The sequence below is a fragment of the Mauremys reevesii genome, linkage group 12 (assembly GCF_016161935.1).
Source record: "Mauremys reevesii isolate NIE-2019 linkage group 12, ASM1616193v1, whole genome shotgun sequence".
Taxonomy (NCBI): Eukaryota; Metazoa; Chordata; order Testudines; family Geoemydidae; genus Mauremys; species Mauremys reevesii.
In genome coordinates, this window is record NC_052634.1 from 6160919 (window position 1) to 6178805 (window position 17887).

The 17887-nt window shown below is 39.4% G+C and overlaps 2 protein-coding genes across 4 annotated transcripts in view; one reads left to right on the plus strand and one right to left on the minus strand.

Moving 5' to 3' along the window:
- Positions 1–3340: 3340 nt before the first annotated feature.
- Positions 3341–8042, plus strand: BTG4 (BTG anti-proliferation factor 4). Of its 3 annotated transcripts, none has more exons than XM_039496250.1 (5): positions 3341–3410; positions 4549–4772; positions 5373–5510; positions 6825–7023; positions 7570–8041. In XM_039496250.1, exons 2-5 carry the CDS (start codon positions 4600–4602, stop codon positions 7759–7761), a joined length of 702 nt encoding a protein of 233 aa, XP_039352184.1. In that variant the 5' UTR covers positions 3341–3410; positions 4549–4599; the 3' UTR covers positions 7762–8041. The 3 variants fall into 3 exon arrangements, with proteins under 3 accessions (XP_039352184.1, XP_039352186.1, XP_039352185.1); XM_039496252.1 differs by having other exon boundaries at positions 3373–3393; positions 7570–8042; XM_039496251.1 differs by lacking the exon at positions 3341–3410 and adding an exon at positions 3987–4008 and having other exon boundaries at positions 7570–8042.
- An 888-nt stretch (positions 8043–8930) lies between these two features.
- The window catches only part of LOC120375904, a 40301-nt gene continuing 31344 nt past the window's right edge, over positions 8931–17887 (minus strand). The window contains exons 24-30 of the mRNA XM_039496922.1: positions 16661–16783; positions 15317–15468; positions 14260–14346; positions 13299–13445; positions 11764–11961; positions 10364–10494; positions 8931–10003 (exon numbers count right to left, since the gene is read on the minus strand). Of these exons, the coding sequence (XP_039352856.1) occupies positions 9760–10003; positions 10364–10494; positions 11764–11961; positions 13299–13445; positions 14260–14346; positions 15317–15468; positions 16661–16783 (1082 nt within the window). The 3' untranslated portion in view covers positions 8931–9759. The remainder of the gene's footprint in view (positions 10004–10363; positions 10495–11763; positions 11962–13298; positions 13446–14259; positions 14347–15316; positions 15469–16660; positions 16784–17887) is intronic.

Consider the following 17887-nt stretch of genomic DNA (forward strand, 5'->3'; position numbering starts at 1 on the left):
AGTGATATAATTAACAAAAAGTGCTTCTATATTTCCATGTTGGCAGATGACGTTAAAAGTGTTCAGTCAAAAACATTTAGTATCTTCTATCTAAATCAATGATAACCTCAATATCTTGCGCCATCAGGAAGAATATAAAGCTGCCAAGGACATTACTTAGTTGTCTTTTCTGTTTGACACGTGACTTCTAAAGTGGCTGAGTTTAGCTGAATCTAGGGCCAGATGCTTCAGCCTTGACTCCCAAAGAGTAGTAGCTTACTCTGTGAATAGTCCCATTGCTATGTGCTTTGTTGGTTTGGTTTCTCAGGTGCAGAGTTTGTTTACAGTTCGCACATTAAATATCAGCACAAATAGCTGAACAAAAGGAGGTGTTGAGGGAACTTAGGCTTCTGTTTGATTGTCCTTTTGTGGAATCCAGGCATTTGATTATTCTGCTTCACTATTTCATAACTCTCAGGGCCTGCCTGGACAAGTCAGAGAAAGTAATAGCCAGGAGACGGTTCAAAGTTCCATCAGCTGATGTGCTTCACCAACCCAAAACGAAACTGTATTTCAATGGGGAAGCTCAAAGAGAGTACCTGAATGATTGTTGAAACATTACTGGTTTAGGATCCGATCCTGTGTTGAAGCCAATGACAAAACTCCTATTGATGTCAATGGCATATTGTGCATAATCTGTGATTTTAGACAGTAAATATCAGTTTCTCTTTTATACATACCCTAAATTAAAATAGGTTGAAATTTTACAGGGATGACCTAACCTAATCCCTAAATTGTCCTGATGTTACTCCGTTTTTCTTTGTCTATGCCTAAAATAAGATAAACGTCTCCAGGAGAGGGGCAAATATTTTTTTTATGGATAGACTCTAATCCTTGTCACTCACTGTACAGTGGTAAAATGTTACCAGCAAGTGACAGATTCCTGCCCTGAAGTATTTAGAGTAAACAGTAGGAATGGGCACTACAGACCAACCCCAGGGCTGTGAGATGATAGCCTGAGTTAAGTACTGAATGTGATCATATCAAACTTGCTTCCTCACCTGCCCCTAGCTGTTTTTCTCTGCTACAACTCTTCCCTGCTCTCTCCCTCCCCTCTGGCCACAAAGGGCCTCCCTCTGTTCCATTTTTGATCCTGTTAGCAAAATCAGTACAATTAAAAGATGCCCTCCATTTGGAACCTTCACACAACAGATATTTAGAAACAACGAGAAACTGATGTGGTTGCAACTTTTGTCTGGGCATTCAGCCCAGAAAGCTACCCACCAAAATCTCACCTCTTTAAAGCTATTTTTAATCTTTAGAAGGCAATTCAGGCCTCTGGCAGGAAAGTCCAGTGTGCCACAGACAGTTGTGCCTAAAGGTGCCTGTTTGTGAGTGTCTTACTCCGTGCCCAGTGCAAATTTTGGTGTGTAATGTGCCATGGGATCAACTGAAAGTGAAAATCTCTATGGGCTCCACAGCAAGGAACTAAGACTCCTGTTAAGGCCTGTAGGGAATTAGGGAAAATCTACATGGTAATACATTTTAATTGTTTCCTGCAGTCAAGCAACTTCCTCCAGAAAGCCGTGCACTGACAGCTATTGCCACTTTATATTATATGTGAAAGAGAAAGAATGACTCAAGCTTTACCCATATAACAAATAAAATCAATATTTATCATTGTGCATTGCAGGGCATTTCCTGGGAATGAAGGCTGTGGCTAAAACATACCTAGGCTAGAGAAGATGGGAGTTCAATTCCTGGCTTGAAAACTGACTTTCAGAAGAGTCATTTCCCTTCCCTGTGCTTTAGGTTTCTCCATCTATAAAGCAGGGATAATAATACCTAGCTTTTACATGATACTTTTCATGAGTAGATGTCGAAGAGCTTCACAAAGGAGGCCAGTATAATTATCCCCATGTTAAAGATGGGAAAACTGAGGCACAGAGAGGTGAAATGATTTGCCCAAGGTCACCCACGGGCCAGTGGCACATCCATGAATAGAACATAGGTAATCTGAGTCCCACTCTAGTGTACTAGCTACTAGGCCATACCACACAGCTATTGTGATGTGCTTAGGTTATATGGTAATAGAAGTCATACAGGTATGTAGGCAGGAGAGGAATAGGAAATGGAAAAATGATAAATCTGTGGAGGCTTATCTTTTCCTTATCTATTGCTGTCCCTTTAAAACAGGAGTTTAAATTGAAAACACTGACCTTTTAAGTGGCACAAGAGGACACTAGTATAAAACAAGGAGTTATTGGTGAGTGGCAAAAGAAATCCACAAATACAAAGCCATGCATAAAATGCAGGTTTAGGCTCCTGTCCTGCAAAGGCTTGGGAACACACTTCACTTCACATACCTGACAAAGCCCACTGATGTCAATGAGACCACTTGTGTGTGAGGTTTAGCAAGTGAATAGATCTTTGCATGATTGGGACCATAGATTTCTTCATATCTATACATTATTTTAAATTGTTTCTAGCAATGGAAATGCAATTTGGATGCTAACCTGTTTTTACCTTAGTCTTTCCTTTCTTGCTGTCTGGCAATGGCAATGCATGTCTTAGAGATGGCAATAAGTCCCAAACAGAGGAAGAGAATCAGCTTCTTTCTCCATATGCCATTAGCTAATTATTAGCCAAACTCCTAAACAACAAAGGGCTCACGTTTGAGAAAGTGCCTTCTTCTAAACCCTTTAAAAATAATCTCTAGAGCTCTTCTTTATTATTTACAAAAGTGTTTCAGAAAAATATCAATTATTGTAAGTAATATAAAAATATACATATTGATTGAGGTAAATAATATTTTTAATGATAAATGCAGAGTAATACAATTTTCAAAGATATATAATGACTAAGTTGAGGGTTACACAGGGAAAATAGCTAGTCTGTTTCAATTCTGCATTAGCAGTTATAGAGAATAACACTAATGATTAATTATTTAATCTGGTATTGCTTCTCTTGATTATGTATATTCCCCATAGATACTAAAATTAATGGGTATTACATAGATAAACATGACTGATGAAAGTACTGAATTAATCAAACGTACTTCAGAAAGGAAACCTCATGGGTGTTGAAAACAGATACATTGACAGTAGTCTTGAATGTTTGCAGTGTTGTAGCTACTTTGGTCCCAGGATATGAGAGAGACAAGGTAGATGAGATAATATCTTTTAATGTATTAACTCCTGTTGATGGAAGAGACAAGTTAAGGAGCTGCACAGAGCTCTCCTCAGGTCTGGAAAAAATAACCAGACTGTCATGGCCTTGGAAGAAAGCAAGTTGTATTCAGCATAATGGAACACACCTGTTCAGTTGTTAAGCCCTTAACAGACAGTTGAGTTCTAGTTCTATATACACCTGAAGCAGAAAATTGTAGCATAGAAGGGATTGCAGCTTGTAAGAGTAGGTGGTGATAGTTGGTATGTGTGAGGGTGGCTTCTGAGTATATGGTTTACTAAGACAACAAACACATGTTTTTGTTGAACATATTTTGAATTGTTTATTGTACTTAAAGTATATCTGAGAGTTTTAAAGTAGCTGGAATTTTATCAGTTTTTAATCTGACAGGGTCCCTTTTAAAAGTAATATTTACTCCTTTATGGCATGGAAAAGGCCTATATTATGACACTATGTCCACTACATAGTGGACTAAGGGTTAATGCATTGATATAACTCCCTAATATATGTTGCTCACTCTTGACTCTAGCACACCAAAAATAATTGTTGGGTGGGAGCACTGCCTTGCCTTCTATTTCTCTAATCTCTGTATGTTCTTCTACTGTGCTTAATGCTTCAGTGATGAGTAATGTGAATAGCATCTGTAACTAGGTAATCTCTCTGTAAACAGGAGCAACCTATTAGGCAAGACTAGATTATCTTAATAATAACTTTCCTGTACTCTACACTTGTTTATAAGCTTGTTGTGCCTACAACTGGTACTTGTTAAAGTAATACTTGTTCTTGGAGTGATAGTCTTTCTATTGGGTTGCTCTAAATAGACTGAGAACACTAGTCTAGGTAAAATCCTTCATTATTAATTCATACAACTAATTATAGTGGTGACAACTTTTGACTCTTATGAGGTTTGATATTTGGTGGCTGTTTTTTAAATCCAGTTCCTGGAATTGTAACTGAGGCGCTTTTTTTTTTTTAAATGCATTTAGCTGGCATGATTGCAGAGAAGCTTGAAAAGTCATTTGAGTGCACTCTAAAAGGCTTCAAAAATCAAACCCACCTTAAAATCTCAATCTTTAAAGCAAAATGGTGGCTTGGGGGGAGGATCTGATTGATGAAGTCTGAACATGGGGGCTAGCAATAGTGTAACTGACAAGTCTTCCTTAGACTAATAAGGATGAAGAGGACAGTCGTGCTGTTGCTTAATCTTTGAGTCTTGTGTGACAAAACACTTCAGTGTGACTTCCTGGTCTCTCTAGGATGTTTAAGGTCTTTTTGGCTTTGCTGGTCTAGGCCTCTCACCATTTGCCCATTGTGAAACTTAATTAGTACCTTTAATGCTACTTTAGGGTTTCTTCAGCATAGTTCTTTCTCTCTCTGCAGTGATGGTCTAACAGCTCGTACATCCTCCTGCACCTCAGATTAAAAAAGAAAATGAAAGATGAAATTGCTGCCACAGTCTTTTTCATCACAAGGCTGGTGAAGAAGCAAGACAAACTGAGCAAGCACAAAACTGAGAAATTTGCAGCTAAGCTGACAACAATACTGTTTGAAAAATATAAGAACCACTGGTACCTAGACAATCCATCTAGGGGACAAGGCTTCAGGTAACAGACCTGGCCCATGCTTTGGTGCTATGATAAAAGGGGGACCAGCATTTAGCAAGCTGGAATAGACAGAATGTAAGGCTCTCGGAACGTCCATGTAAAAATGTAGGAACTACTCAAGGAATAATAATACAGGATACAGTAAAGCAAATGAGGCAAATGCTGAAAAAGCAGTGAACTGAAGATAGTTTATTAAGAACTTTTTCTTCCTGTCAAGCTTGACAGGAGGAATGAAGGGCCAAGGAATAGAGCAGATGTGGTAATGCAGCCTGGCTGCACACTTAAGGAAGCTAATGATTTCTTGATAAGAATGCATGCATAATTCAGGGCTTGTTCTCACTGCAGAGTTAACTCTAGTTAATGTCAACTTGAGTGAAAGTGGCTACACTGCAAAATAACAAATGAGCAACAATGGTTGTGTTGGCAACTGATTTGTGCTAACACAGGCTATATCCTGAATAGCACTTAGGGCCCAGATAATCTGAATTTAAAATACCACCAGATTTGAGCTAAGGGTTTTGATGTGTGAATAGGATTTGAATTAACTGCAGTAAACACAAGCCCCGTGGCATAATACTCTCCCTTATCTACTCTCTTTAGGTGTATACGGATCAACAAACATCAGACAAGAGATCCTGTACTGGAACAAGCTTGTTATGAGAGTAATGTGGATTTTGATAACCTTGGCTTGCCAAGAGAGATCACCATATGGGTTGATCCATTTGATGTGTGCTGCAGGTGAGGCCTGAACTCAGGTGACTGTTAATCCTTACTCTCTTCATTGTCCACAGCTACACTGCATACAATGCATTCCAGAGGCCAGATGTGGACATGGTTCTAAAATGTATTTGCAAAGGAGCATATGATTAGGAGTTGTGGATTTGCTTACAATCCTATAACTTGGGGGTAGGCAATATATGGCATGCATGCCAAAGGCAGCATGCGAGCTGATTTTTCAGTGGCACTCACACTGCGTAGGTCCTGGCCACCAATCTGGGGGGGGGCTCTGCATTTAAATTGAATTTTAAATGAAGCTTCTTAAACATTTTAAAAACCTTATTTACTTTACATACAACAATAGTTTAGTTATATATTATAGACTTGTAGAAAGAGACGTTCTTAAAATGTATAACTGGCACGCAAGTGAATAAATGAAGACTCGGCACACCACTTCTGAAAGGTTGGGGACCCCTGCTATAACTAGTCTAACTTAATTAGAAGCAGCAAAGAATCCTGTGGCACCTTATAGACTAACAGACGTTTTGCAGCATGAGCTTTCGTGGGTGAATACCCACTTAATCAGATGAAAACTTGCATCCGACGAAGTGGGTATTCACCCACGAAAGCTCATGCTGCAAAACGTCTGTTAGTCTATAAGGTGCCACAGGATTCTTTGCTTTTACAGATCCAGACTAACACGGCTACCCCTCGGATACTTAATTAGAAGGATGCACTTTGTTCTATTCTAAACTGTCAAGGGACTGGTGCTGGCTCCAAGCTCTCAAACTAAGGGCTTGTCTACACTGGCACTCTTCAGTGGTACAAATTTCTTGCTCAGGGGTGTGGGGAAAAAACACACCCCTGAGCGCTACAAGTTTCAGTGCTGTAAAGCGCCAGTGTAGTCAGTGCACCATCGCTGGGAGCTGTGCCCCTCGTGGAGGTGTGGTGTTTGTTTTTCTGCTGCAACTACACAAGCCATGTTTAAAGCACTTTAAGATTGCCAGTGTAGACTAGCCCTAAAACTTCTCTTAACTCTTCACCAACCCTCCCTGTAGGAGGAGTCCCTTCAGTCTGGAATACAGCAGAACCTCCTGAATTAGTATCTTGCTAATCCCCAAGCATGCAACAGTGGCATCTTGCCACTAATGGGAAAGAAGTAATACCAGTGTACTGAAAGCCTGGGGCTCCACCATAAAGACAGTAGAGAGTAATATCATACCTGTGGGTCTGCAAGTAAATAGCAGTGGGCCTGTACAGTATTAGTGCAAAGCTTTATTATGCAAGAAACTGAGCAAACACTCCCCCCTCTTTCCCCCCCCCCCCCCGCTCTAGGTATGGAGAGAAGAATCTGCCTTTCACAGTCGTTCACTTTGAAGGTGCTGAGGAGGACCGAGAACTCTCTCAACGCATTAGCCATGCTGTTGACAAAGCAACCTCAGATTCTCATTCTGGCACCTCCTCAGATGAGGAGGGTTATACCAAGGAAGCTAAAACTATCCCTACTGTCAGCAACCCAAACAGTGTCTATCAGGTAAGATGCTGGTGATGTATCCTAACCTTATTTCCAGCTGTAAAGGGGGAAACAGCTAGAGTCAGGCCTATAATATGATCTACTGGGGAAGATAGACCAAACTATCCTACTCCAAATTCTTCTGTCAGTACCGCTGTAGGCTGCCTGTACTGCTCTTGATCCTCCTGTCACCCCAAATCAACAAATGTGCATGAATAAGCAGTGACTTTATCTCTACACTAACTGTAATACCTGAGAAGGAACTTGAGGCCAAGCTCAATACAAATCTTTAATCTATTCCTATTCACCCCTTCTTGTCAACTGTTGAGAATAGGCCATTTTCACCTTAATTGAATTGGCTCATCGGCACTGACCCCCCCCCCCCCACTTGTTAAGGCAACTCATATCTTTTCATGTGCTATAATATATATTCTGCTTGTGTATTTCTCTCCCCCTCCCCCCACTCCATGCATCTGATGAAGTGCTTTTTAGCCCACAAAAGCTTATGCCCAAATAAATCTTAGTCTCTAAAGTGCCACAAGGACTCTTTGTTGTTTTTGTTCTTAGTTCAGTGACTACTGCAAGCTGCCTATTCAGCCATGGTCTCGGTATCCTCGCAAGAAGACCTACACAACCAACGGACTTCATCAGGCAAGTCTTTACTATCCCCAGCACAAGGGCTTCAAATGCTACTGGCCAATGGCTGCTTTTTCTGGACCTCGTATGGACCGATATCATTGGGTGAACACCAACCGATAGAGCAGTGCCTGCACCACTCTAACCCTGGCTCTTATGGGTCACTAAAATACTGGACTCTGTGGTAGGAAGCTTGATGCTTCCACAAAACCTGTCCAAACAGAAAAGCACTTAATTCTGCCTTCTCCTGTCTGTTTTATTTCTCTCTCCCTAATTTTATGTACCTGAAATGTAAAGATTTTATTAAACTTTTAATGTATTTTTATATTGCTCTAATAAGATACTGAAAACTAGTAATTCTATTTGTAACTTAAAAAGGAAACATGGAGATTAATAAACTTAGTTGTGGTTTTTAAAAATTGCACTTGTGATTTATAACCAGGTGTGTGAAGGGTGAATGCCAAAAGAAAGTCTTCCCTCCTCTACTGAAAGCTCTTTATAAGAGCATCCTAAACTGATGTTTTCCTAGGATAGAATTGAACAGAAATGTGGTGTTTAGAGATTCAGTGACCACTAGACAAGCATATGTGACCTAAACATGCTTTGTTGTGGTGGGGATTGGGCATGGTCCAAGGGAGAGAATGCAGAAACCTACCTCTCTCCATCACAGCTACAGCCAAAAAAATCCTTTATTTGATCCTGGAATTCTCCTACAGCTCCAGATGTCTGGGTGAATCTTCTTGGGCTCAAATGTAGCCAAAACAAGTCCCGCTTAATTACATGTTTCTTACTCAGTAGGTGCAGCAAGGATCAACATGGACCTTGACACTCATCTATCATAGGTTTTTTTTTTTCTTTAAAAGAATATATGTAGTCATGCAACTGTTTCTCAAACAAAATTGCTGTTGATTAATAGGCTCCACTTGATCCCTCCACAAAAGGGAGGAGGACTCCATCTTTTGTTGTAAAGTGGACCGTATTTCTATTTAGAAGTCTTCATAAAGAGCCTGCAGTGTTGCTATATTAATAGCAATCTAACAGAGTGCTTCAGGAAACTATCCAATAAATTAACAATCTCAGTCTGGTAGGTAACTTACTTAAAGTAGTGCTGGGATTGCAGGAGCAATGCTTCCCATTCACTTCTGCAGTACACCTCAGAGCCTGGACACGGGCCACTTCAGTTCTGAGCTGTATTTAGGTTTTTGTTTTCAAAACCTTTTTGTTTGCATTTTCACAAATGAATGCAACTTATAAATTACAGTTTAGTTTGATCTAGGAACTCTAAAAAGGTATAATAGGTACCTATTTTAATAGGACACTACAATCAAATCACCCAATTAAGAATATAGAAGGAACTGGATACAGTTATGCCAGATGTTTGACAGTATTAGAGAAAAGACATTCAATGATTCACAACCATTGCAACAGAAATAATCTCATTCAAATTCATATCCAAAATGCTCTTCTGTGTTGCTGATCTCCTGTATGATGCCATCTGCTCCTTTTCCTTCAGATTCTTGTTTGTATCACACTAGTGTAAACTAGGCCTGATGCTGCAAGGAGTTGAGGGCACTTGAGCCCAGAAGTTAAGAGCTTAGATACCTTTTTGAGGATCTAGACTTCAGCTCACACTGAAGTCCATCTAAGTGAGAGGTACTCAGCACCTTTCAGAATTAGAAATTCTATGGGACAGGAAACTGTCTTCCTGTAAATTTAAAGGCTATGGATAAGTGTGACTGTCTTCTCCAATGTTTGTAGTGGTTAGTGCTATATAATGTTATCAAAACAAGTTTATTAAGCACCAGAACAGATCAGCTAGGAGTTGAGTTCTAAAATACCACCTACATTCTTTTGCTAAGTTGACAGTTAACTGAGATTTCACATGCATGTGCAATGACAATAACCAAGATATCTTGACTGCTTATTATTGCTAAGGGATATTTCAGAAGAAATAAGGGAGTTGATTAGCCTTAGGCCCTGTCAGTTTTTAAGTTACCATACATGCTTTTAAATCAGATTTAATAATTGAGTTTGAAAAACAATGCACCTATCTTGGAATAAACCTTTTTTTTGTGTGTGTAAAGTCTGAAGAGGAGTGCAGACACCCACGCTAGAAGAAAGTCACCAATTTTTTTCTTTCCTGTTAATATTATTTAAACACTTCTCTGCCTTTGCTATTTTCCCTTCTAATATTTCGATTTGCTTTACCAAACAGTCTTTCTTCAAACCAAAGAGAAAATCTTCACTGGCTGCATACATTAAAAAATGTTCTTCCTCTATGACTTTCACCAGCTCCTCAGTTAATGTATCCAACTGATCTTCCATTTCTGAAAGGCTGAAGTAAGAGCAGCTTTCCTCTTCTGGGCTGACGAGATAGAAGCAAATGCTTATGACTTAAAATAAGACAGACAGTAGAAATGCCACAGCTAAAGCAACATCTCTGCTTCTACCATGGAGAGTGGGACTAGGATGAAGACTATCTGGCAGAAGCTTAATCTAGATAAGACAGATAGTGGGGGCAGGATGGCAAGAAGCAAAGGAAAAGATTGACAAGTCACTGTTTGTGACATAGGCTTGAAATGCAGGGCCCAAAACTGCTGCAGCATGTTCACTGCTGAACCATGACGTCAATGGAGTTACACCAGCAGAGAACTTGACCTGCTGTTCTTTATTCACTGAGAATATTTGCATGCCACTTATTAAAACATCTAAAAATCATTCCCACCTTGTTCTCAAACCAAAGCTGTTCTCTTTCCTGCCAGCTGACGTGTGGGTGAAACACTCTTTCTTCTTTACAGATAGTTTATTCTTCAGCAGGTCCTCAAGATTTGTATGGAGTAAGAGGTTCCTATTCCTCTTCATGCACCAGACCATAGGGATACAAAGGGAGGACATGTCAGTATTGGTTTTAAAAGCCTTTTATGGACTCTGTCTGCAATTTATCTTCAAAGACATGGCTTTTTACACTGCCCTGGGATATTCTCAATTCCTCCTGGCCCAAAACATTTTCAGATGAAATGTCAGCTTTTGTGGCAGTTTGAATAAGACTTGCTGCAGAAACAACAATTCTCTTTTCCATAACCCTGCTATACCTCTAAGTCTAATGAAACATGAGTCATTCTAGTCAATCCCTGCACATTTGTCCATTCACAATGTAACAGGTGATATTGAGATGCTAAGCAAGCAGATGAATAGAATGACCATTCCTTTAAAAAAAAATACTGGGCCAGATCCTTAGCTGGTGTAAGTCAGCATAACTCCAGTGATTACAATTGACCAGCTGAGGATTTCATCTACTGCTTGTTTAAAAAAACCCTACAACCATGTCAAAGACATTGTGACAGGCCTTATTTAGTTTGGTAGAAAACTGGATAGAAGGAGACCTTTATGTTGTCTCTTCTTTGAGCAAATATCTTTAATGAAAGTCAGCCAACAAAGGTCATTTGACATGGAAAACAAAAGGAAGCTGCTGGGGTTAGAAGCGTCATATGATTTACAGTGTGTTTAATGTTCAACTGCATGACCTGAATGCTAAGATGTCACATTTATTCTTTAAACACTGAATGCAGCAGGGATTTGTCTGCCTTTGGGACACTGTTGCTTGCTTTAGTTCTGAAATTTGTGACAGTAACTTTAAATAAACCCATCGTGCAGATTGGACAATTGATTTAGTTCCACTGCTGTTAACCCTAACTCTAAGGATGTCTTAGCAGGCCCAGCACTGAGCAGGCCTCTGACTATATTGAATATGTACACCAGTTAGGGTGAAATTCATCTCTGTGCAGAGCCAGAATTGTGCACCATTTAAGTAGGGTGACCAGACAGCAAGTATGAAAAATCAGGACAGGAGGTGGGAGAGGGGAAATAGGAGCCTACATAAGAAAAAGACCCAAAAATTGGGACTGTCCCTATAAAGTTGGGACATCTGGTCACCCTATATTTAAGTTCCACCTGAGAGCTTAAATCGTGCCTAGAGCTAATGCTGGCCCTCTGCACAAGGCTGATTTTACTGAAGAATGATGTGAGAAATGTGAGTTTAAGATCTGATTTAGAATTCCAGTCTGTGAAGTAGTAAGAAGGTTGGGGACACTGAAACATACCAGGGTTCATAACCTTTCTACTTACCTCCTCAGACATCTCCATCTCTCTGGCGGATTTTACTTTTGCATCTAAAAGCTGAGAGATGAGATTTAATTTCTCCTCAGAGAATGGTTCTCCCTTCAACAGGATCTCACTTATCTTCACAGAGGATTTATTGTCCTGGAGAACTGCTGACATCCGGAGTCTAAGGGAGAACATTTCACTGAGACAGGCCTTTAGTGCCTAGACATGGAGATAAATTATTTTTAAAAGCCTGAATGCATTTGTCCAAGAAATATTTAAAGCTAACATTCATAAAAGTAATAATTAGCAAGGAGAAGGGAGAGGAAAAGGAGAGTAGATGGACAATGGGTTAGAATAATAACTTTTCAGCTCTGGAAGCCTAGATTCACATCACAAAATAAATTAGCTTATTTGCTTTAAGTTAGTCCTTTGAGAATGTGTGTGCAGATCACAAATGCACCACACAATGTGGGTTAATGTGGCACTCTTAACAGTCTCTCTTCAGGAGACACTCATGATTAGAGTATCAGGTCAGGCATGAGCAGAACCAGCAGAGTTCCCTGTGAGGTATTTGCACTGTTCTGGGATCTGGGCAACGCTGCTAGTCCAACCTTTGCATGAGCACCAAGGATAGCCTTCTGCAGGCTGTCCTTTGGGGAATCACATCTCTGTTTGTGTGCCCGAGGAGATACCAGTTATCCACCAATGTATCTCCAAGATCCAATGGCTGGAAATTAAAGCTAAACAAATTCAGACTGGAAATAAGGCTAAATTTTTAACAGTGAGAGTAATTAACCATTGAAATTATTACCAAGGATTGTGATGGATTCTCCATCACTGCCAATTTTTAAATCAAAATTGGATCATTTAAAAGAAATATATGTTCTAGCTCAAACAAGAATTATTTTGGGGAAGTCCTCTGGCCTGTATTATTACAGTGGACCCTTTTGGCCTTGGATTCTATGAATCTCCAGTGGCCCAAGCTGAATCCCACACACAGAGATCTAGATAGTGGCTAAATTTTCTGGGCCAGGAGTGGCAATATGCAGGTCTTATTTTGCAATGATACCCCAGCTCAAAACTCTGAATACATTTCCCCAGCCACTTGAGACTTCCATGCACTGGGCAGTAGGTTGCTAGAAATATAGCTGTCCCCAACGCTACCACCCAGTGACGGAAGCATGTTGCAGGTATTTCTGAATCAGTATCGTTTGTACTGAAGGGATGAGTATTGCTTTGGAGCTTTCTGCTGCTTTACAATATGGTGCCATGTAGTTTGAAGCAGTGTTCTTTGGATACTTTTCCAGCATTCTGTTAACAGCGTCTCCAGTATAATCATCATATGTTATTGATATCATGCCATTAATGTTCTCCAGGAAACCCGAAGACTTGTTTGCATTGCAGTCAACAGGTAAGCATCTTATCCCACCTCCCTCCTTACTGCTTATTATTCCAAGCAATGCCATAAGGTGACAAAGAGCCCTGGTTTTCATAAGGTAAATCTTTGCAAAGAGTTAGTGCCTTAATGTAACTGGATATATAGTGTATCATTATACCTGATAAAACAGTCTCTGAAAGGTGGGGCTAGAGTCATGGCTGAGGTCAGCAGCAGTGATGTGAGCCAGACAGTGCACCAGCAGCAGAATGAAGCTGCCCACACAACCCAGATACTCTCTTAAAATGAATAATTTTTTCTCTGAAATCTGAGAAGAAAAAAATATGCAGAGCAGAGACAACAAGACAGCAATAGAGACGTGAGGTGATGTTTACAGTGGCTGGGATGCTACTTTCATGGACATTAGACATACTATTTAGAGTCCATTGGGGATAAACATATGCACAACTGCCAGAAAGTGCAACTATTAAAGGGTTTTATTCAGGACGGGCTGGTGTGTACCCTTACATTTTTCTCTCATGAGAAAACACACTTTTAGATTATTTTAGTGGGTGTGAAGACTTCTAGGGAATTTCCTCTTCCCCAACTATACCATGATACAAAATCTCACCTCTTCCCTCAGAATCCCTATATAGAAATAAGTAATAGTTGTGGGTTAGATTTTGCCCTCCTTACTCACAGCACTCCTACTCCACTGAGATCAATTAGGGCTATTCACAGAGTGAGGTGCTATTTAGTGTGAGTAAGGGTGGCAGAATCTGGATTGAAAAGATTTCTTTCGAAAATTGAAACTGATTGCCGCTAGATATATAGTAATTGTACCAGCCCTCTCAAGCTATGAGTATGACCCATCTATGGCACACAGTCCCATGACCACTATCTTAGAGAGCTCGATTAGCTTTACGTCAAACACTAACTGGAACATATCACTGGCAGATGAGAGGTGGTTCTTTCACAGAGACATTTTTTGTTTCTTTGTTAAGCAATCTTTTCCTAGAAGGAATCAAATGTGCCATGACTTGATAAATAGGAAGCGTATTTGCATTTCACTCCTTAATCCAAAAATTTAATATATCTGACAAAAATATTGAGGATGCTGACAAGGATCTAAGCTGACATACCTGATAAAAGAAAGAGTTTTGGAAGGCATTGCCTGTGGTGTTACTGAGAGGTATGCTGGAGGCAACACACAGGTTAATTTCTGGAGCCTAAAGGGAAAAATAATTGTTTCCGTAAAAATGTGTATGTACTTCATATCTTCAAAGTCAGATGGATTAGTGGGATATAAATTAATTTAAATGTCAGCTTTGATTTTCAATTGAAGCAGAGCCAACAAATACCGCATGAAAATGGAGTGTGTTTAAAATGTCCCCAGCATATCACTGGAGTTCATCTTGCCAATTTTCTAATTAAATAAATCAAAGGGTACTTGAGCCCAGTGCTTCTGGTGGTTAGTGCTCCATGATTATTATTATTTATTTACTGTATTACAGTAGCTTTTAGAAGCCTTAACCAAGATCAGGGCCCCACTGCGCTAGTGTGGTACAAGCACAGATATAAAGGTATGTCTACACTACAAATACTACAGCATCACAGCTGCAGCTACACGACTGTTGTGCTGTCACGTAGATGCTTAGTACAGTGATGGAAGGGTTTTTTCCCATCACTGTAATAAATCCACCCCCTCAAGAGGTTGTAGCTGCATCTGCAGTAGGGCTGATCTAACTATGCTGCATAATGAAATTTTTCACAGCCCTGAGCTAAGTCAACCTAAGTTTTAGGGTGTAGAGCAGGCCTAGGACATTTCCTGTATCAAAGTTTAAAAGCCATATAGACAAAGGAAGTATTATGTCCATTTTATAGTGGAACTGAAGCACAAAGAGATCAAGTGACTTGACCAGGGTCCCACAAAGAGTCTGTGGCAGAGCCAGGAATTGAACACAATCTCCTGAGACCCAGCCCAGTACTGCAGCCATATGACCATTCTTCCAAGCTACTGTAGCTGAAACATGGCTTTGACTCCTTTGAATCTCTCACTCACTGAGCAGTCTCTATCCATCCTTCACCTACAATGGATGGGTTTCCTGCAGCCCATTGCTGGGTTTTATTGGTGCTTTTCTACAAATGCATGCTTCCTTCTGAGAATGGAAATATTTTCTTGTAGTATGTTAAACTTACATTGATATGAGGCCTGAGAAACTCAAGAATGGAGATGCCATATTGGTATATTACAAACTCTCTTGCAGAAAGTGTTGGGGGATGAACTGGTATTAGTTCACCTTTATGAGTCATCAAAGCATCCAATATATCCTGAAAAGGACTTCCTGTGTCTGCAGAGAACAACAGTATTTCAACAGACTCACTTATTTTCATTTTACGTTTGTATTTAGCACCAATGTACATTTTCCTTTATCATGAAATATTAAGGGACAAGAAGAATGCGCAGGTGGAGCTTTCTGGGAAAGACTGATTTCATTGCAAACACTTTTAAATGACACACAACCCATTTTTTTGACTATTTATACAACATTTAGTAAGAGAAATGACAACGACAACAACAAAACACCCTACCAAACAAGACAATTCCACTGCATACTCTTCTCTCCCGGTGAGAGGATGAAAGAAAACAGTATGTGACAGATATTAGTCATATCCTTCAATGCATTACTGGAAGGCACTCAGATGCTATGGTGATGAGCATGGTGTAAGAAAGTATATAGAATAGAATACCCAATTGTCTATTATCTATTTATTACTGTCATTTTATTTAATTCTGAGGCTGTTATATTTGCACACTCAGACTCTGCATTATACATCGTGATTGTTTAACCCTAGTCAGTGGAATCTTTCTGTTCCTGTTACAGAGAAATAAAGTAAGTTGTTTACTTGAAAGCATGAGAGTCATTGTTAAAAGGTATATAATAAGAGCACTTTATGCATGTAACCTGTGTCAGAAAGAGAAGATGGCTAGATCTGCAGCAATGCCCTCAGATTTAGTTAAAACCTGACCAGACTTACCCCTATATTAGAATAAAGCCCGAGGCTTGTTAAGTGCACAATTGGTCAGTGAATAATCTACTATACTTCTCCTAATGTTTATAGCATCACAGTTTAATAGGAAATAAAGCGACTCTGATGTATTATGCCTTCCATCCAAGGATCTCAAAGTGCAAAAAGCTTTACAACTAACCAAATTTCATCCCATCCAGTAAAACTGGTAAGTGTTGTTATACAACCAAGGCACAGAGAGGTTAAATGACTTGCCTAAGATCACAGAGTAAATCACTGGCAAAGGCAGGAATTGACCCCAAACTCTCAGATCCCCCTATATTTGCCATTAGTCCATACTTCCACCACAGAATAAACATAAATGACATTAGGACATCTGCCCTGATTGAGACGAGTTAATCCCAATGCATATGAGTAGTAGCGAACTCTAAGCTTACACAGAAAGAGATCTCCCAATGTTATACTGAATTGTGCTAAAAATGTACATTAAAAACAGAAGGGAAGGAAATTTACCTTTTTCCTGCAGATGGCTTTTCAGAAACCCAACTGCCATCGCATGACCTTGGAGCTGGTCATTCACATCTTTCAGAAGAGTGAGAAGTGGAGAAGATTTCATATATTTGGCTTTATCATCATCTAGACAAATAAATATAAAAATATAACTGTGAAAAATAACTGTCTCTTACAGTGTATGCATGAGGCAAATAAGAAACTTATACCCTGGAATAAAACAATTTACTGGTGCAATGAAGGTAATATTTTGAGCAACCTGTTTAATTGTTTGCCCAAATCTAAGTGCTGGTTACTAAAGAGATTTTAATATAACTTGAAAAGAGAGTTCTCTTCTCCGCAGTGAATAAAATGGGTAAAATAAATACCTCTTATTTTTCAAAACTCCTGCTTGGAGTGCATAGAAAATACTCCTGGTAATTTTATGAAGCTTTTTATTAAAGGCATTCTGTTTGTCAATGATACATTTTGATTGATGAAAAGAGAAAAGAAATTTGATTTAAACATCTTAAATATATTACAAATGATTTTCTATAACCTTAATGAAGATGACGACAATTGTGAGATAGATGTTGCAAGATAACACATTAGATTATTATAAGGGAATCGAATTTGTGAGCTCATACTTATCTATTCTGACTCTCATTCTTGGCAATTCTTAGCACTCTATGCAAGCTGATCCCTCCTCTTCTTACCTTGCAAACATTATGTGACAGCTTTCTCATCAATGCTGGAAATAGTCAAGCAATGTTAGCTGAAATATCGCTACAGAAATGGGAACCAATGCTGGTTCAAGAAAGAAGAAGAATGCCCATTTGATTCTTCTTGTATTAATTATTTTAATGCAGTCTTGGTATTTTTATAATCACCAATTCTTTCTAAAGTGCTGACAAATCTTAAGGCTTTTTGGGCTGCTTCCACATTTTAACTGAAATCTTCAGTGTGTTCCAAAGAGACTGATGAGTGATAGAGAGTGAAATGAACTAGATGCTGTAGCTGCCATCATTTAGGCCCTGATTCACCAAATTACTTAAGTACATGCTTAAATTTAAGTCTGTGAGCAACCGCATTCCTATGCACATGCTTCTCTTCTATGGACTTCAATAGGACTTAAGCACATATCAGGTCCTTAATCAGTGATTCATTACTAGTTACTTCAGTATTCATAAAATAGCTATACCTTTCCAGTAAATGAATGACACAGCACTGGATCTGATTATATTGAAGATA